This window comes from Penicillium argentinense (assembly GCF_028826775.1).
Source record: "Penicillium argentinense strain IBT 30761 chromosome Unknown utg000009l_segment0_segment0, whole genome shotgun sequence".
In the NCBI taxonomy this organism is placed as follows: domain Eukaryota; kingdom Fungi; phylum Ascomycota; class Eurotiomycetes; order Eurotiales; family Aspergillaceae; genus Penicillium; species Penicillium argentinense.
Window position 1 is genome coordinate 3225797 of NW_026622668.1, and position 19818 is coordinate 3245614.

At 47.8% G+C, this 19818-nt stretch overlaps 9 protein-coding genes across 9 annotated transcripts; 7 read left to right on the forward strand and 2 right to left on the reverse strand.

Moving 5' to 3' along the window:
• Window positions 1–726: 726 nt before the first annotated feature.
• Window positions 727–1581, forward strand: N7532_008793 (MBL fold metallo-hydrolase; the record flags this gene model as incomplete). The annotated part of the gene is made up of 1 exon (XM_056621285.1): window positions 727–1581. One exon carries the CDS (start codon window positions 727–729, stop codon window positions 1579–1581), a length of 855 nt encoding a protein of 284 aa, XP_056472091.1.
• Window positions 1582–2552: 971 nt separating this feature from the next.
• On the reverse strand, window positions 2553–3499 carry N7532_008794 (uncharacterized protein; the record flags this gene model as incomplete). Its single annotated transcript, XM_056621286.1, has 2 exons — window positions 2553–3416; window positions 3470–3499. Coding segments are annotated over 2 exons (894 nt in total), but the record flags the coding sequence as incomplete, so codon positions are not given.
• Window positions 3500–4106: 607 nt separating this feature from the next.
• On the forward strand, window positions 4107–6080 carry N7532_008795 (uncharacterized protein). The gene is made up of 2 exons (XM_056621287.1): window positions 4107–4156; window positions 4210–6080. The coding sequence occupies exons 1-2, from the start codon at window positions 4152–4154 to the stop codon at window positions 5912–5914; spliced, it is 1710 nt and encodes a 569-aa protein (XP_056472093.1). The 5' UTR covers window positions 4107–4151; the 3' UTR covers window positions 5915–6080.
• A 792-nt stretch (window positions 6081–6872) lies between these two features.
• N7532_008796 (MBL fold metallo-hydrolase) lies at window positions 6873–7676 on the forward strand (the record flags this gene model as incomplete). Its single annotated transcript, XM_056621288.1, has 1 exon — window positions 6873–7676. The coding sequence occupies one exon, from the start codon at window positions 6873–6875 to the stop codon at window positions 7674–7676; it is 804 nt and encodes a 267-aa protein (XP_056472094.1).
• A 104-nt stretch (window positions 7677–7780) lies between these two features.
• N7532_008797 (uncharacterized protein) lies at window positions 7781–9016 on the reverse strand (the record flags this gene model as incomplete). The annotated part of the gene is made up of 1 exon (XM_056621289.1): window positions 7781–9016. One exon carries the CDS (start codon window positions 9014–9016, stop codon window positions 7781–7783), a length of 1236 nt encoding a protein of 411 aa, XP_056472095.1.
• Window positions 9017–10312: 1296 nt separating this feature from the next.
• On the forward strand, window positions 10313–11026 carry N7532_008798 (DJ-1/PfpI family protein; the record flags this gene model as incomplete). The annotated part of the gene is made up of 1 exon (XM_056621290.1): window positions 10313–11026. One exon carries the CDS (start codon window positions 10313–10315, stop codon window positions 11024–11026), a length of 714 nt encoding a protein of 237 aa, XP_056472096.1.
• A 1533-nt stretch (window positions 11027–12559) lies between these two features.
• Window positions 12560–12937, forward strand: N7532_008799 (uncharacterized protein; the record flags this gene model as incomplete). The annotated part of the gene is made up of 1 exon (XM_056621291.1): window positions 12560–12937. One exon carries the CDS (start codon window positions 12560–12562, stop codon window positions 12935–12937), a length of 378 nt encoding a protein of 125 aa, XP_056472097.1.
• A 494-nt stretch (window positions 12938–13431) lies between these two features.
• On the forward strand, window positions 13432–14721 carry N7532_008800 (zinc finger protein; the record flags this gene model as incomplete). Its single annotated transcript, XM_056621292.1, has 1 exon — window positions 13432–14721. The coding sequence occupies one exon, from the start codon at window positions 13432–13434 to the stop codon at window positions 14719–14721; it is 1290 nt and encodes a 429-aa protein (XP_056472098.1).
• A 641-nt stretch (window positions 14722–15362) lies between these two features.
• N7532_008801 (NACHT nucleoside triphosphatase) lies at window positions 15363–18220 on the forward strand (the record flags this gene model as incomplete). The annotated part of the gene is made up of 2 exons (XM_056621293.1): window positions 15363–15581; window positions 15647–18220. 2 exons carry the CDS (start codon window positions 15363–15365, stop codon window positions 18218–18220), a joined length of 2793 nt encoding a protein of 930 aa, XP_056472099.1.
• Between the last annotated feature and the right edge of the window lie 1598 nt (window positions 18221–19818).

Consider the following 19818-nt stretch of genomic DNA (forward strand, 5'->3'; position numbering starts at 1 on the left):
TTTACCTTTGTGCAAAGCGAAAATTAATACTTATGATGAGTCAGTCGTTCTATAACAACATCCAATATTTATCTATCGCTTAAACCCCTAGACTCGTGGTAATCTTGTAAGATAAGGTGTCTTCTTGACTAAAGACCGGGGTACAGTTGGTATATAGTCTGGAGCAGGTTACCTTTTTCTTTTCGTATTCAGAATAGGATACATCCAGTGGGAGTAAGGTTAAGAAATTGGCATATAGCAGATATGAAAATCACATATACAGCAAACTTTCTAGTTCAATGCTGCAAAATGCACACTTCGCGAACATTTTTCGGCATCCCACCTAGTGATCTTGGACTGTCCCGAGATCCCATCGCGCTAACCCGAAAAGGCTAGCTTCTCCGCCAAGCCTTTTGCGCGCGTGGCAATTCATCGATTAATGAGTTGGTTAGGGAGAAATAACCTTGGAAATCAGTGTGGTTGATAATCACTGGCCTGATAAATATCCGGGAGATATTATATAATTTTTCTGAATGTTGTGGCGAGATGAAACTTCATGCCCACGCCCACGTGGGATGAGCCGAAGTTACATCATCAGTAGAATGAAACAGAATTTCTAATGTTTTCAGAAAGGCGATGTATTTAAACCTCAGTTTCTCCCGAACAGAGTGTCTTGACATTCCATTCCATTAATCAGATCTACTGTGTCAAACATTTCTCTGCCTGACTCTCACTCTTACCGCAGCCATGGCAGCAACATCCAAACCTACCCTTACAATCACACACGTCACCACTGCAACTGCCATTCTCAACATTGATGGAGTTAACTTCCTGACAGATCCCTTCTTCGGAGCTATCGAAGGGACAGAATATGATTCGACCGCAGTCTGGGAACAAGTGGACCTGAAACAGTTCGGTTTTGAAAGCATTCCGCCACCACCGCACCTTATCAACAAGCAAGGTCCAGCGCTTCAGCTCAACGAACTGCCGCCTATCGATGCTGTGCTTCTTAGTCATGAGGATCACCTTGACAATTTGGACCCAGAAGGCCGCAAGCTGCTAGATGGTCGAAAGGTGTTTACCACCGTCGACGGTGCCACCAACCTGCGTCCACGCCCGGGAGTCGTTGGCCTTCGACCCTGGGAAACTGTGACTTCTTGCATTGGAGGAAAAATGTACCGAATTACTGGTACCCCTTGCAAACACTTCCCAATTGGAGAAGTTACGGGCTTCGTCCTGGAGACCGATTCGTTCGGCCTTGATTCATCTGGCAAGCCTAATGCAATCTATTTCTCCGGGGATACCGTGTATATTGACGAGCTGCGAGAGATTGGAAAGAGATGGCATATTACTGCAGCCATTTTCAACTTGGGAAATGCCACCTTTGATTTCCCGACTGGCCCCGTTCAGATTACAATGGACGGCAAACAAGCCGTTCAGCTTGCTCGCGATATCGGCGCCGATGTCATGGTCCCAATTCATTTTGAATCGTGGGAACATTTCAAGGAGGGCCGGGCGGAGTTGGAGGAGGTTTTCACCCAGGAGGGATTTTTGGACAAAGTGTGCTGGACAGCTCCTGGCATTCCCAAGGTTGTTTTTTAACTGTGAATCTCTGGATATCGCGACCCTACGGCCTCCTCTTTGTGCTTTATGTTTTATTTTGTTCTGTATTCTATAGTTGATTCAGATTAACTTCGTGAATTCAAAAGCCAGGATTTTACACTCACTTGTCCAATTTGTATTTTGTTAAAAGGGACACGCCGTGAAATGGAAGAATAGTCCACTCTATAGAAATAGGATTTAAAAGAGTGCTTGGAAGTTTGGGTGTCTTGGAGACTTCTTGATCGAGTCATGGCCGGATCTCCTAGGTAATAGACAGTGCTGGAGGTCTCGCAGGCCATCACTGCCATTGAACATCGACTCCCGCTCGAAAATAGCCTGGTACACTCAAATCGTACAGTTTGCGGCTGGAGGCCAGACGGAATTAGTGCCACAGGCGATAGAGTAGCCCCAGCCTCCCCGAGTTCAGTTCTTTGTGTAAAAATTGGCTACAGTGCACGAAAGCAAAACCATGGAAAAAGCGCTTCAGCCCTTACCAGCAGCAAAGGTTCAATGACCGCCAAGCGTTAATGAGGAAGAATAATTATGTATTAGACAGGGTTTCCAAGTTGAAAACCACGGTTTTGGTGCGGAATGGAACCTTTCACCTTTTGTGAAAAACCCACCAACAGATGTGTTAAAGTCGTATAGATAGAGTAAAATTCTCACCGAGGAGACAAGATCTCCCTTCATTCTCCATGTTCGATCTTGAAATGCCATAGTAGCAAGGGCCTGATTCAACACTTGAAATGCCGAGCCACGGCCCGTTTCAATTTTACCCTTCGTTTGAGATTTTGAAATGCGAAATGGTCCAGCCCAAACGGCCCGCGGTCTTGTACATTCTCTGCAGTGAAGACCAGTGTCGGAGCTGAATGAAGCCTCTCGCTTCCTATGAAGGTTTCCCCAACAGATATATCAAAGTCATATAGATAGGGTAAATTATCCATTGCAGATAGAATCTCTGCCCATGTACCAGACTCGATCTTCACATGCTTTAGCTGGATATAGCGCATCGACTCGTTACATCGCTCAATAATATTGACGAGATTTCGAGATGAAATTCTCACTTTGTGCAATGACAAAAACCTTAGGTGAACTTCTGAACCGAGTTCAAGACTATCAATGCTCAGATAGTTGGTGCTACTGAGTGAGAGGGAAGTCAGGTTTGTTGAAAGCTCCACGATCCTTAACAAGTAAGCCGCACAGGATTGCTGGTTTGTCTGCGCATAGACGTGCAATCCGAGATACTGAAGGCAGCTAAGAGTCTGCTCAATCGGTATCCGCAATGTGCTGATGTTCTCGGCAAATAAGGGGGCAAAATCGTTCGTCATTGGTAACTGAATCTCAAGTTCCGTCAAGTTGGGCAGAGGCACGTAGCATAACGACATGAGTATCGAGTCGATGGATGCTTTTATCTTATCATGGGGCAAGAGTGCCAATGGCGGACCACGGAAGTCGAGGGCTTTGAGATTGTGAAATTGACGCAAGCATGAAGACAGCAAGGCGGCAAGGTCTTCCGTGTATAAGCTAATCTCTCGTATCGAACATGGGAAGGAACCGTATCCAATGTCGACTTGACGCACATATTGGGCATATGGGATTTTGGACAGGTTCACTAGCCTTCCTAAAGATGGTAACTGGGTGGTGTCGTACGATGAATGGGCTATGGCTATAATGTGTCGAAAGAGACGGGTTGAGGCACTGTGACAGAAGCTTTTGTTGACCAACCGGAGTTGAGCCAAATTCTTCCGGTTCTTGTCGTTCGTTATCCGGAATGCACGAGCAGTCGATGTCCTTGAAAGATATTGCGAAGTGTCGATCTCGACGTAAAATGTGATCTGCCAAACGATTGTTTAGTAGTGGCGCAGAGCTGAACTGGTAGAAATCATACAAGGTCAATTATCTCTTGCGGAAGATACATATTAATCAATGGATAAGCATCATCGACCGGAAATTATCCTGGTGAAAAGTTGATTCTGGATTCCAGTGTTGCGGTGAGCCCCTGCGGTCTTATCAGTCCTAAATTTGGAAGAGAAAAGGGAGCCCAGCTAACGACAGAAAGAATTAGCAATCGTCTTCACTTTACCGGCGTTTCGGTAAAACACAAACATGATTTTTGTTCCGATGTAGAATTTTGAAATCGATATTGAGTCAATCAAAACCAAAGCAGCAAAGCATCATCCATGGACGTTCCACGGTTAGTTGCGTCCGTCAATCGAATCTTGGCGGGTAATCTAACCATTCAGGGACAGGGTGGAGGTCGGGAAGCGCCACTGCAACCCATCAGGTGGGTCCCTGAAGGTTGTGCAACTGTCGAAAAGCCCAGACAATCGGCGATTGAAACCATGGATACTGGTCGGTATCCCGCCCGTCCTCCGATCGAAGTGGCGCAGTCACGTGTACCCCGGCTTCTCCCTCTTTGCAGTCGATGTATCATATGTGGCTGATAAATCATTGACCAATATCCTTCCAAGGCTGGGTTTATAAATAAATGCACCCCATCTTCTGAATAACTGCATTAATCTCAAGACCCTAGAGTTACGACTAAATCCGGTAACTTCGATATTTACAATATGCGGTGAGTCTCTTCATGAGATTTGTAATACAAACTGTGCTCTAACACTCAATTAGAGACGAATCCAGTCCCTCCACAAAAGCTGTGGCAGAGGCGTATTACGACCTTGGTTCGTATCGTCGATCAGTGACCACTTCGTCGGCGGAAGCTCAATTGTGGTTCAATCGCGGACTGATATGGGCTCATTCTTTCAACCATGGCGAAGCGGTTCGGTGCTTTGAACGGGCTGCCGAAAGTGACGCCAATTGCGCCATGGCGCTATGGGGAATTGCGTACGCGACTGGGCCCAACTACAACAAGGCGTGGAGATATTTTGACCCAGAAGATCGTCAGGCTTCTATCAAGAAGGTCAACGATATCCTTGCCCGAGCGTCCAAGCTAGCTAGCCAGGCTACACCAGTCGAACAAGCGTTGATCGGGGCAATCGGCACTCGTTTCCCACCAATTGATGACATCCCCGAGGATCTGGGCCCTTTCGATCGCGCATATGCGGACGCGATGCGCTCTGTGTATCATAAATTCAGCGATGATGTGGACGTGGCTGCGCTATTCGCGGAAGCACTGATGTGTATCACTCCGCGCGGGCTATGGGACCTGAACACCGGTAAACCGACCGGGGATCACACAATCGAGGCTCGCGAAGTGATTGAGCTGCGACTGAAGCAAGATCCTGGTCGCAGTCATCCAGCAATCTGCCACTTGCACATACACATGATGGAGATGTCGCCATTTCCAGAATTGGCTCTACCGGCTGCGGATCGACTACGTGGCATGGTTCCGCACGCTTCGCATATGTTACACATGCCGACGCATATTGATGCCGCCGTTGGCGACTATCGCCATGGTATCGACTCCAACAATGAAGCGATACTTGCCGACGACATCTACTTTGCTCGAGAGACGGGTACAACTATGTATGCGGCTTACCGGGTGCATTACATTTGTGCAAAATTGTATTCTGCTATGATGTCCGGCCGATTCACGGACGCAATGTCCGCTGCTGAAAAGCTCGAACAGATCATTGATGCGGACCTGCTATCCGTCAAAAGCCCCCCAATGGCAGACTTCGTCGAGAGCTTCCTAGGAAGTAAGGCGCACGTGCTAGTGCGCTTTGGTCGCTGGGAAGAGATTCTTGACCTCAAGCTTCCCACCGATCGCGATACATATTGTGTAACTACAGCCACCATCCATTACACCCGCGGGCTTGCGTTCAGTGCACTTGGAAGGATTGCAGAAGCCGAAGCCGCTCAAAAGGAGTTCGAAACGGCGCGCAAGGCAGTTCCTAGCTCGCGACTTAACAGCATTCCATGCACGGAGGAAGATGTTCTCGCAGTTGGCTCTGCTATGCTTGCCGGTGAATTAGAATATCGGAAGGGAAATGTCGAGACGGCGTTCCATTTCCTTCGGGAAGCCATTGTACGTGAGGATGCACTCGCGTATACTGACCCGCCTGCCTGGATGCAGCCAGTCCGCCATGCACTCGGTGGTCTGCTCCTTGAACAAGGGCGCGTCGAAGAAGCAGAAACGCTGTTCAAGCAAGATCTTGGTTTCGCTCTGGACTATCCTCGGCGTAAGGCAAAGCTCAATAATGTTTGGGGGTTGCATGGCTTATACGAATGCTTCACTCGCCTTGGAAAGAGCCAAGAAGCTGCTTTCATTCAACCTGCACTGGATATTGCTTTGGCATGCGCCGACGTTCCAGTGAAGGTTTCATGCTTCTGTCGAACTTCTGCTGTATCAAAAGATGGATGTTGTTCTTGATTAACGTTGTTAGTTAGCTCGAGGGATCAGGCAACCATGGTGGCAGCACCAGATAGTTATTTCTCTCACTCCCTATTCCTTTTTGTCTTCTTCTCTCCCTCAGTGAGGGCTTCTCTCGGAATGCATCACTACATTTCCTCAACTCATCCTTGCGTAGCCTTTCCACCAAAATATCTCTGCCTCTCTGCCTCTCTGTGTCTACATTTTACCTTGCATTCATCCGATTTGATAGGACATTCAATATCTGCGCACATTTTCTCCATGCATATTTCCTTGTACCCTGTTTCCTAGAATGATGCTAGGAATTAGGCCATCATGAAACGATAGCCAAGCGCTTTGCTTATATATCAGTGCCTTGAACTTTGCCCGCAAGGCATTGATTCGTGTCGTATTATGTTAAAAATGGAAACAGTCGGTGGCTCGCCGTCCACACTGCACCGGTATGTAACATGTTGAGATAAAAATCCAAAGCTGTTTAAAACAACAAGAAGCAGATCTTGGATTTTGGAGCGTACCGAAAGAATATGATATTTCAGATGCGACAATCTACTAAGAAAATTAGTATTCGCCACGATGAGTTAGCTGCGGTCGTTCGTCGTGAATTCTCCAGAATCTAGAAGAGCATTCGAAATCCCCCTTTGTCAAGGCTATGTTGTAGTCCCCCACAGTAGGTAACTACGCAGAAGTTGAAAATGTCTTGGCGGGATATGTTTCCCCATTAGGAAAGTCAACCACGGAATTTCGGTTACTGGTGGCGGATCATAAATTATTCATCAGATACATATTCATCAGATTAATTTGTCAGGATGATTAATCCATGGATTCTTCAGGATGATTATTCCTGGCTCTCACTACCTTTCTAAACCTATATAAACCATCAAGTATAATGAAATAGATCACAGCATACCAAAAAAATAGACCCCACGGCTCTGATCTTACAACAGAAGTCAAGTTCAAAATGTCTCCTACATTGAACATCACCCACATTGGCACCGCCACCGCCATTCTCGAAATCAACGGATTCAACATGCTCACTGATCCATTCTTCTCACCTGCTGGATCTACGTGGCCAATCAACGACAAAGTTTCCCTTACCGTGGAAGACGATCCTGCTCTCCGCCTAGAGCAACTCCCTGTCATTGATGCTGTACTTCTGAGCCACGAAGATCACCCCGACAATCTGGACGAGCTGGGCCGGCGCCTTCTGGATGGCCGCCGCGTCTTCACCACCGTTGATGGAGCCAAGAACCTGTCTCCCCGGCCCGCGGTTCATGGCTTAAAGCCCTGGGAAAAAAAAGACACTGTCATCGCCGGACAGAAACTCCAGATCACTGGCACTCCAACACAGCATTTGCCTGGTGGTGAATGCACTGGCTTCATCATCACAGGAGAAGGATTCGGAACTGGTCGTGACGGTCTTCCCAACGCAATCTGGTTCTCAGGCGACACTGTGTACATCGACGAGTTGAAGAAGATGGCGGAAGAGTATCATATTTGCGCTGCCGTCCTCAACCTAGGCAACGCACATGCCCCTGCCAATCTTGAGGACCCTAATGATGGACTGATGCAGATTACCATGGATGGCAAATCGGGTGCCCGGTTGTTCCGTGAAATCAAAGCAGACGTTCTGGTCCCTATGCATTATGAGTCGTGGGGCCATTTCACGCAGTTCGGGAAGGAGCTGGCGGAAGATTTTGAGAGTGAGGGCGTTATGGATAAGGTGTGTTGGCTGAAACCAGGAGAGGCAGTGTCTGTTTTGTAGGTGTTCTATACATGTATATATTCAATAGAAAGTTTAGACAATGAGACAGTTTACCAGTGTTTGCCTTGTTTGTCAGGTTTCATCCAACTATACACGTGCTATATTTACATTTGATCCGCACCAGTCGCATAAGGAATGCGATACATAAACTTGAAATAGTCCAACCACGCAATTCCCGTGTATGTGACGGGAATATATCTAGCACCTCGTCGGATCCACCACATTGCACTCCTGGCCGCCCAGTCTGCAGAGAATACAGCATTTCCCACAGATGAGAGAAAGGAGGGTAGGACGATATGCCGGTAAATTATATCAGGGTCATCAAAACAGGAACGAGCGTGCGACAGGAATGTCCTTCGTTTGGACTGAGAGTCACGTTGCGGCCGTGCATTTCTCCAGAATGGATGGAAATCAATCTCCATGCCAATGTACCATACTTCTGGAAGCGTCTGGCAGGCGGGCCTGGTCGCTCTACACTGCTTGAATAATTTGATAAGTCGGGTAGCTGAATCGCAATTTGAGCCAAGTGCGTCCTCGCCGTCGTAGGCATGAGCTAGGATCAAAACGTCGGTGTTTGAAAGAGTTGGTATCACTTTATCAAAGTCATGATGATCCCAATCAGTCCCAATCGTCAACTTGCGAATGCAGGCTACCCCTTCTTCACGCTCGAGATCTTTGATGATTCCTTGGGTAAATGCTCCGCTTCCCTCAGTGATCGTAAAGCGCTTCCGTCTGAAGGAGTAGGCGGTACCGCAGATCCAGTCGAAGACTTTGATAAACGAACTCATATAACGATCCGGGTAAACATGGTGTAGTGCGTGAAACTCTGGGCCCACAAGTATCCAGTTGGTGTCCTTCGGGGCGGTTTTGTAGATGAGATGGTTTGAGTCGCGGCCACATGTGAGGATGACAAAAGTAGACCTTAGGGTTTCAAAGCCAATTATAGACAAAAGGTGGTTTCGTGTACACCACACGAGGCCGTTAGGCGTCATATAACGGGCAAAGAGATACCCTAGAGTGCTTCCAACGATTTGGAGTGCTAGCTCAAGCGGCAAGGCTTGAAATCGATTCTGCTGAAGATACCTTTCGTCGAAATTCATATGCCGTGTGAAGTAGAGGTGGTGGTAGTGGTGGACACGTGCTAGGCGTCGAAAAAGAGGGTGCGATGATTTGTTGCAACGGTGGAGCATATGGTGAACAACATCAAAAAACACAGAGCCTGTGCAAAGCAGGTACAATAAAGACAGTAAAGATGGAGTAATATCACTCAAAACATGGAGGTAATAAACTACCAAATCGGCAATTCCATCAACAAAGTGCACATCGACTGGCTTGCTCATCTCGAAGGTAATGTTTAGAATAAACATATAAAGAAGGATTGAGGATTGCTAGGCATTGTTTACAGGTTCAAGCCATGCAAGATTGTCCTTATATCTTCAGAGCACACTGTCTGTCTCTATATATGCATGCCCACCGGCCATCACGACGTAAACGGAGAATTTCTGTAACAACTTTTATCTATAAATAATCCGCAAGATGGCGACTACCCACGTATGACTCGATACCATTCGCTATGTCTTGAACTCAGTCAATTCTGGTGTTTCAAGCAGACTACCTTTATTCTAATCTACACTCGTTCCAACAAATGTGCCCCACGTACTCCGTAGGCTGGCGAAAGTTCGGACAAATATACGATAGGCAGCGACTTATTGCTCCAGCATTGCGATGACAGCACCACCAAAGGCCACTACAAGTCTAATATTCATTTCCACCGCTGGAGACAAATAGGCGAAATGGAGATATTTCGGGAACAAAGTCTGGCAAGGAATGTACTTGAAATCACGAGACCTGGGCGGTGACGGGCTACACCATACCTCCGTCACACACACCTTCTTCCTTTCCTTCTTCCTCAGTTAGCCAGATAGCTACGAATACAACGTTCGGCAAGCTGCACTCTGTTTAGCTCACTCCATCCAAACAGAATGAAAGCTCCCGAGGTCCCGAGGTCCTTTATGGAACCTACTACTAGGATGAGCATTATCGGGAATGGAGCCTAGCCCACTTCAAACTCATCTTTGGACAAGACGTGCCGCTCAGCCCCTATGCTCTATGCTTCAGCAATCTGGAAAACGATCAGGCACTAATTGATGTCCCGTCATCGTCAAACTAACGGCATCTTCTCATCTCCAAATAAACTACAATACTAGCCCTCTCAGAAAAGAGAATTGGAAAGGTCGCTGTTCTAGTAGCTCTCTCTCTCTCTCAGTCCTCACTATATATCTAGTATCGACTCAGCTACGCAGATGATTTTGTGTAGTTGAAAGGATTGAAGATTAAAGGTATGCCGTTGACATTTCGTTAGCACCCCTGATTCTTTTGGGAAATGATTTACAAGAGGAACCGCTCTAGCGCTGTTTGCGCGGTACTTTATCTTAGAACGGCTAGATTCCCCGCCAAGCGTTTTTACTGAACCAGATCTGCGCTACGCCGTTAAACGTCCTCGATATCCAACGCTTCCTGCCAAGTGTACTACTAGTACTCCGTAGTATTAAGGGTGTAACAATGGCTTTAACATATATAGAAGACGAGCAAGAATATTATGATCTCTTAGAACTCGCATCCTGTTTGTGCTTGAAATGGCGCCTATTCACCTTGGTATTCTGGTCTATGACTACCAGGCGATTGATGTTGTCGGCCCAATCGATCTCCTTCACTCCGCCAATTCTGCGTTCTTGGAAGTGTCCAAAATGTTTGGCCCCATCAATGACGATGCTATCTCTCAGGCGCCAGACTCTGTTTTTCACCATGTTGGCATCACGAAAGAGCCCTTCCACCTATTCACCAGTGCCATTACCCTCACCCCAACTACAACGGTGGATGAGTGTCCCGAGCTCGATATTATCTTGCTAGGGGGTCCGAATCCCGAAGGCTTTAAGCTGCACCCGAAATATGTTGATCTCATCCGTCAACATATCAATGCAGGAAAGTTGCTTTTCACGACTTGCACTGGCTCAGCCGTACTTGCATCTACAGGACTTCTCGATGGAAAGAACGCAACTATCAACCATGCTGGGTATAAATGGGCGAAAGAGAATTATCCTGCCGTCAACTGGACTAAGGAAAAGAAATGGGTTGTTGACGGGAATATCTGGACTGGAGCTGGTGCTGTTGCAGGAATGGACATGGTTGCCTGTTGGCTCAAGGAGCAATTCGGTCTAGAGATTCTTACATATGCTGCTCGGAATCTGGATTACGAGCCTCGGGGCGTTGATGGTGTCTCACTTGTGATTCCTCGGAGATATGACGAGAGCGGAAAGCAGATCAGCACGCATGAATTTTTCTATTATTAGACAGTCAATGTTAGATTTAAAAGAATTAACGTACTGCACTCAAAGTACTGAGAAATCCCAATGTTGTCATTTCTTCAACTGTACCCTGAAACCCATAGGTCCAAAAGGAAAGGTCCGAAACGGAAAAGTGGAGCCGAACCCCGATTTGGTTGCATATTCCGCCAAGACTTTTACGTCACAACACTGCGTCCTTCTAGACCTCCACGGCTTGGGGACTTTCAATATTTCATCTCCGCAAATACAATGAAAGTCAAGCAGAAATCTGTTTGTCAGAATTGTAGAACCCGGAAGCTAGGGGTATGTGCTCACATCATTTGCCACGTTGGGATTGGACCACTGACGTTCTTATAATTTTAGTGCGATGGGAAGCTTCCAGCCTGCAGCCAATGTGTTCTTTCGGGTCACAAGTGCGACGGCTATCGAACAGATTGGAAATTTATATCACACACTCCGATGCTCTCGTCTACTTCACAGCAACACAACCAAGCTGCGCTTGTTCGAAAGGAGAGCCAAGAGACCTTATTACGTGCCGATCAACAAGACTCGCCAACCGGACCTATACCCCTTCAGGTCTATCTGAACCCCCTTAGCGTATGTAATTTCACAGAGTTAATAACGAAAAGTTATGTTCCCCAAAACGAACGGATTATACAAACGTGCGACTCGGACTATATGGAGCCTCGAATCTGCGGGTCTTGGGTTGAAGTGCTGTCGAGCCTTCCATCCCTGAACACCCCCGGTCTGGTTCTTCCGAGGGCAGTCGCAGCATTGGGAGCTTCACTACTATCTCAGCAAAGTGAATCCAACATAACCTGCTCCCAAACCTACGACATGGCACTCCACACACTCCGACAAAATTTTGGCTCGAATCCCCGTTCCCTTAGCACTGAACAGATACCAGCTATTATGTGTCTTACGCTAGTGGAGGTACTATTCCCCAGTCCGACATTTATCTACGCGCTCGCTAACTGGTCAAAGCTTATGAATCCAGATTCCGTCGCTGCTATAGCATCGCATACCCAGGCTGTAGGCATGTTGCTACATGCCCACGGACCGCACATGTGTAGTTTGGGATTACTACATAAGCTATTTGTCGGTTTTAGACCTCTTCTGGTTCGTGCTCTGCCCCTCTGATCTTTCTGCCCGTATGGCTGTTGAGCTTGGATATAGATAATACAGGCGTTACGAAGACGCCAGCCTACATTTTTAGCATCGCAACCATGGATTGACACCCCGTTCTCTCATTTCCGCCCATCACTCATGCAAAACCTCCTTAACGAAGTTGTCATCCTTCCCGCCCTCCTCCACCAAAGCGACTGCGTCCTAGGAAGCATGGTCCAGGCCGACTTGTCCGATATCAACAAAATACCCGGTTCAATCACCAACATACTTATCCGCCTTGGCGAATGGGAAACGGCGTTGCAGAAAGGAGACCAACCTTGCTATTGGCGATGCGGTTATGTGTCACCAGCAGTAGAGTCAAGGACCCCTGACGATACAAGTCTACCTCTTTTTTGGTACCCGAACATCACCATGGCCAACGCTTTTACCCACCTATGGGCCTTCCGAATTCTCTGCCTCTACGAACTCAAGAGATTCATTACGCATTTCTCGCGCCATGACCAAGAGCAGCCGATCTGGACCGGGCAGCTTCGTATGAATTACGATGACATTCAAGCCCAGCTCATTGCATTTGCGAAAAGTATATCTCTGAGTATGGTCTACCTCCTACAAGAGGAGATGAGACTTTTTGGGCCGGCATCTACCATCTTCCCACTCCAGATAGCCTACAAAGTATACAAGTCAGCTGGCTCTGGGCACCAGGCTGACATTGCCTACCTTGAGGGAATCGTTGATGAACTCCATCAAAAGGGCCTGAAGTCTGCTAGTGCTCATGTATTTGGTGACTGAATGCAACAATAAACATTGGAAACGTAGCAAAATTCCAAATTCCATAATGGCTATGTTTAGGTTGGATAGCTCCTAGATGTAGGTACTATCGGCTTATCACACCTCTCCCTCTTCTTCCAGTTTCCTGAGTGCATGGATATTCATCTCACTGCATCTCTCACCTTTCGCGTTGTAATCAAGTTGAATGGGAATTGGGAGACTTGGCTATGCGGCCAGGGCTAATACTGAGGACTTGCCTGGATGGACTCATCTGCCTGTCACATTCATATCTACCTAGGTAGGTACCCTTGTCCAATTTTAGGCACAGGATTAGCCGTATGGCTGGACGCATGGATCCATGGATCTTTAAAAGTAAAGTGGTGAGTTAGGCAGGAACCTTGGACATGCTCCGTAGATGGATTTGGTTTTCAGCCAGTCCACTCTCAGGTTCCCAGTTACTTGTCTCTCACGTATTCATCCTCTCCTATCCCCACTACATCTCTCACATCTCCATAATGCAGCGGCGCCATCAAAGCAGCGACGAGTCTGGCACTCCCAGTTCTGCCATCTCATCTACCTTGCGTAAAGATATTGACCTTACGAACCGATTATCCGCCTTACTTGATGCTGCACGAAATGAAGAGCTGACATCCGAACTGCAAATCCTTCCCTCAGCAGAACCCCATGAAGTGTTGAGCCGGGTTCTATCGCCAAGTTCCGTTGTTTCTACAGCCTCCTCTTTCGCATTTTTCAACAAGCCACAGCAGGCGAGTTCTGTTGGGTTTCGCAGTGTCGGGTTTGGCCAATGTGGGATTGTCTTTGAGCGGCCAGGACGCGCGTATGTGGTCAAGATCGCCCGCCCATCATTCGAAGATGCCCTTTGGGCGGATCTTCAAGCCCACTTGTCAGTGTACCACGCCTTCACAAACCAGCAGTCCGTTGAAGTACGAACTCCCAAAGTCTGCTCATATGTGTCAAAGACGAACAATGAGTGGTGGGACGCGCATTTTGAGCTTTTTCATGGATCCCACCTGTCCTTCCCTCTACCGGCAATGGCGTTGATCACAAAACGAATACTTCCGCTACCCAAACTCGCTCGACAAGCTCTAATAGATGCCTACTGCCCTGCACCATCGCAACTTGCTGTAAGGGCTCACGACACTAACCGTGATTGTTTGGCACGAGTCTATCTTGGCCGTCGCCGAGGTGTGAATGACCCGCCTCCTGCAAACTTCACTTTAAGGAATTTCAACTTGTGTCTGGATCAGATGATCGAGCTCAACCTACCCATCCAACATTATGCCAAAGCTATCGGCCAGGCTATGGCAATTATGCATTGGTCAGCAAACGTGGATTGTTACGACGTTGAATTTGTCCTTGGTAGTGAAGGCGAAACAACATACACCCAAGAAATCTGTCGTTCGTCGGGGCTCAGCGTGGAACAGGTTGCATCAATGCCTCCTCACACAGACCTTGATAAAAGGATACGTACCAACTTTCGCCGCCGAACCACTCGTGTCTGGGTCCTTGATTTCAATTTGTGCAGTAAATGGGAAGAACAAATGGGTCTTGAAAGGCCGGATGACTTAATCGCTCATCTCGTGGCAGCATTCTTTGAAAATGACCCGTATTACCCTCGCCCATCACAAGATCTTGAACCTGGCAAGTCCCTCTGGTTCACGCTCAGCTCCTCATACCGTGACGCAGCAGCGAGTGTACTGTCAGTGCCAGGGAAGGACCCACGACTCGCATTGCTTCCGCAGAAGTTTCTTGACGCTTGTGTACTGCGACAATCAGAAGGTTAAGCTTAGGGGAAATTGGCCCCCGGAGGAGAATACCTTTTGTTGTGTCGGAAGGGGTTTGTTTGTTCTATCATTCTGTTGCTTTTTAAGGACTCGGTCAAGGACCAAACTTGCGTTTCTAAATGAATTCCCTACCATTATCACGCTTGCTATGAACATGTTTAATGACCCAGACTTGCTATATCTGATTGAATTGAGCCACGTAGCATCCTCGTATGGAAGGTCACATTTCTCATTCAACTCACGTTACTCATATAAAATTCCCTTCTGTTTCACGACAATAAGACAATTCAACCAAGAGTAACTGATTCCAAACCAGAGTATCAAGTATTGTGTTAGAAGTATATTGTAGACATCATGGGCTCTGCTGAGATCCGAGTCGCGACTCGCTGAGCTTACTTACTGGATGAATTCCTTCATATCAATTTCTTCCTCCACTTCATTGTTCCCTCTCACATGGAGAACTAGAGCCTTCCCGTTTGATTTGACCTTTGTCATGTGGCGGAGTCGTTCCTTCCTCGTCAGGACTGTCCAAGTACACAAACCCCCTCGCCACCTTCCCCTCTCTCTTTTCTTTTTCCTCTCCCTCTGAGAAGCAATCCATTCTGAAGGATATGGGATTTGACAATTTAAAATCTGGATCCATGGAATCCAGCATCAATAGTCTTGCCAGTGAGGCAAAGAAGAAACAGGAAGAGTGCGAGGAAAAATTCTGGCACGTCAATGTGGGTGGTGAGAAGATTGTTCTCCGAGAATATACCACGAGCATTGTTGGCTGGTTGACGAAGGCCGGTGATATTGCTGTGCAGTTTGCGCCGCCCCAAGCGAGTCTACCATGGGACCTTGTCAAATCTTTGATGCAGGTGGGTGACAAGTTGACTCTTATTAGTATTAATGTTTGGAGATGGACGCTTATTGAACGTTGTAGATTCCTGTAAATGAGAGTGATCAGATGGGCGCCTTGCTCGCTACAGCAGAGAAAGTTATTCGCATTATTAGCCGTGGCCAAGTCTATGAAACGATTCACTTACCTAAGGACCCAAATGCCAACTTGTCGCTTGTACAGTCGAACCTCGACACAGCTCTGGTGGGAATGTATGCAAGTGCTCTAGACCTTTTGGCCGAGTCACAGAAACTTCTTGCTGCGAACACAGGCAGGCGTATACTTGAAGCGATTGTGAACCCGGGCAGGGCAACGGGTAGCCTTGCGGCTCTTATTGAACAAGAAGAAGAAATTATCAAAGACGTCAATGCATGCGAGAGCGAGCGCAGTTCGGATTCCGACAAACTCACGCATGAAATACTGCATACTTTGGAGGCACCAATCGCTCGGGTGGACGAGGGCGTCAGCAGTCTCCTCAAATATGTGGATGAAAAAGAGCGCATCGAGCTGTTGGAGTGGATTTCAGCCGTCCCGTTCCGCAAGCACCACTACACTGTGCAAGAGGCTAGAACCCCTGGCACGGGTGAGTGGCTACTCAAACATAATTACTTTTGTGATTGGAAAGCGAAGAGATCATCGACTCTGTTTTGGCTGCAAGGAAACCCGGGTACTGGCAAGACATATCTCACATCCACTGTGATTGACTGGGTCCGTGACCAGCCCAGCAAAGGGAATGACGAAGGCTTTGCCTTTTTCTACTGTGGCCGGGACGAGAAGCATACGCAGCCCCTGACCATTCTCCAAAGCTTTGTGCGTCAGCTTTCGACCACTAGAAGCAATCCTGCGTCCATGCAGGCCAAACTCCAGGCGTCTTGCAAGGAAGCCCGAGAGGAAGGCACGAACTTTCGCTTTGGGCAGTGCAAAGACCGGATCCTGGCCTCTCTAGATATCTATCAGAGAACCACGCTGGTCATTGATGCTCTGGACGAGTGTGATCCAGCCTCGCGCGATGAACTCATTGAAGCATTACAATTGTTCATGGCGGAGTCTAAGCGAGTCGTGAGAATATTCATCTCAAGCCGACCTGATCCAAGTATCGAAAATTTGCTGAAAAGCAGCCCCAATGTTGGCATTCGAGCAGACGATAATCAAGGCGATATCGAGAAGTTCCTTCATGATAAAATGAACAGGCTCGCAAAGATCAACATATCATTGAAGGACCTGAAAACCGACATCATTGCGAAGTGGCTGGAACGCTGCCAAGGGATGTTCCAGTGGGCTGATATGCAAATCCATCAGATTGCAAAGTGCAAGTCCCGCCCAGACGTCTTTGATCGCCTCGAACACCTCCCAGAAGGCCTTGAGAAGACATATGATGAAGTCTGGCGACAGATTGAAAGCCAAGGAAAGTACGATCAACTGTTTATAAAGCGTGCTCTTCGCTGGGTAATGTCTGCATCGAAACCTCTGAGTAGCGTCGAACTTCTAGCTGCGCTTCGTGTGGGGCCGGAGGGAGATCTGCTACCGAAACTTGATACTGTGGATGAGCAAGGATTGCTCTCTATCTGTAACAATTTCCTTGTTGTGGACCCCCAGCTAGATGTATGGCGGTTCCCACATCTGTCGGTTCGGGAATACCTGGAGGGCAAAGAAGACTGGTCCACTGCGCACGCCCATTATCACGCGGCCAGTGTTTGTTTGTCTTACATGGCCAATAAGTATGAGCATGATGACTCGGGATTCGACGCCAAGCTGGAGGCCGACTTGAAGGTCGAGTCAAAGGCGCCAGGTAACACTGATAGTCCTCTGAAGCCAGTGGAATCAGATGATGGCTTCCATACTCTTCACCCGTTCCATGCCTATATGAGACACTGTTGGCCTCACCATGTAAACGGAGCAAAGGACGTCGAGATGGCCAAGTTGGGTTCTTTGCTGAAAACATTCCTCGGATCACCCAATCAGAGCAGCGTGCAATACCGGAGATGGTATCCAAAGGCTCCCAACGATCTTGAGCTCCATGAAAGATGCAGTGTCCCTTACCCTAAGCATTACTTGACATGGAATGCAATCCATGCGCTCAAACCCACGGATGCCGCTATCTTCGCCATGTGTTGTTTCTCGCTGGATACTATTGTGGGGGATTGGTGGGAAAATGAGGCAATTGATATCTCCCGCACGAACGATTTCAATGATAACCTTCTTGAGATAGCTGCCATGATGGGTTCCCTGCCTATATGCGAGAAGTTTGTTCAAATGCTGGTGGACCAAGGTACCGATAACAACACCCGAAGTGAATTCATCAACAGGGCGCTTCTCTCGGCGTCATTTGGCGGGCACGAAAAGGCGTTGCAGATGTTGCTGGACCGAATTTCTGAGCTCAACACTGAAGGTCAAGTGCATAATGTGCTTGGCAATGCGCTCCAAAGGGCGGCATCCTGCGGGCACGTAGGGGCGGTGCAAATGCTGCTAGATCGAGGTGTCGATGTTAATGCCGGAAATTCTAAAGAAGGTAACGCACTCCGGTCGGCAGCGGTGATAGGCAATGAAAAGGTGGTGCGGATGCTGCTGGATCGAGGTGCCCATGACAACCACCCAGAAGGATTTTCCCAGATGCAATGATGGCCGCCCAAGTAGGTTGCAATCCAAAGGTGGTGCAGATGTTGGAGGACCGGGGGTTCAACTAGAAATAAAACACTCAACACTTCTTAGTACATCAACAATATCTACTCTCGCTTTACGTTAGACCAAAAAACTCATAAGAGATTTTCTGAAAATTCCGCTTCCTGATGATCTAGATGTCGCACAATGCTTTTAGGATGCATGTATGTGTAGGGGGATGGTTCGCCTCCAACCGATTCATCAAACCCACCAGTGGACCATTCCAGCTATACCCTCCACCAACAATCATTCCAGTTTAAAACGACATCTCAATCCCTCTTAACCCCACTGGTAATAGTCCCCTCGAAACGCTCACTGAACTTTGCCAGCTTGGCCATTTGCGATAAAAGTGAGCCTGTTCCTGCTGCTTACCATTTTGTACAATCACCTTATAAATTGCCAGGAATCGCGGTTCCACACCATTTTGCAATGATTCGGGGGGTTAATTGTCGCTTAGGTTGGGATGCTTCTTTCCGGATGACATGGCTGGCGTGGTTATTTTTGGATCAGTATTAATACATAACATTACAGCTCTCGTTCGTTTGAATTTTATGTCAGGATGTCGGATACGTGTATCATCTAGTATCGAGGGACGGCCAATTGATGCGTGAGATGGATTAACGAGAGTGTGTCTGTGTGTTCCGATCTGTTGAAAAATGATCCAGGGGCTATAAACTGCGTATTACATCACAGTTCTTCCGAGAATGACCCGAATTACCATACAATTACTATTGCAATGTGGGTGGATGCTGAATAACCAAGAGCAGTGGAGAATCCACAGTATTTTACCTCTCTCAGAGTTGACATTTTACCATTCAAAACCGATACATGATCCAAAGTACGTGAGTAACCATATTTGGCAACATGGATTATGTAATTAGGGTTGGAAAGAGCATCACTGTAGTCTCCAACATGGAAGGCGAACCTGGGCGTGTCTGTACAGTGCGCGGTAATCACGGACGGAGGAAGAACCTCGACCGGTGGCAAGAGATAGGCGATTTCGAGAATCACTGCGATATAAAGCTGCTGTGTTGTTGCCGAACGGGAACTAACCCCTGACCGATGGCGGACCCACCCGCGGGAGGGCCCGAGACACCACCCGCAAACACGCAAGAAACCATCACCAGCTTCACGGAGGACGACATCGAAGCCAGAACTACCGTCGAAAACCGGAAGCGAACCCGAAGTGGAGATATATTCGCCCCGTCGGATCCAGCCGGCCGAATCACCACCAAGGAGGTGTGGAAATTGATCAGCACGCTGAAGGACGTCATCCGCCACCAGACCACGACCATTGCAGCTACCCAAAACGAACTCCAGGAGATTAAACACAACCAGAACGTCCTCCAGGAACAGAACGAGAGACTGCATGAGGAAGTGAAAGCACTACGGGTGCAGCTCGAAAGCGCTCCAGCAGTGACCGCGACTAAGACCTGGGCAGCAGTTGCAGCCAATAGCGGCAATGCCACGCCATCGCTGATCCACCAACAACCCGAGAAAGAGCAAAACTGCGTCCGAATCAGCACCCAGAGAACCTTTGTCGACCCAAGAGACAACGA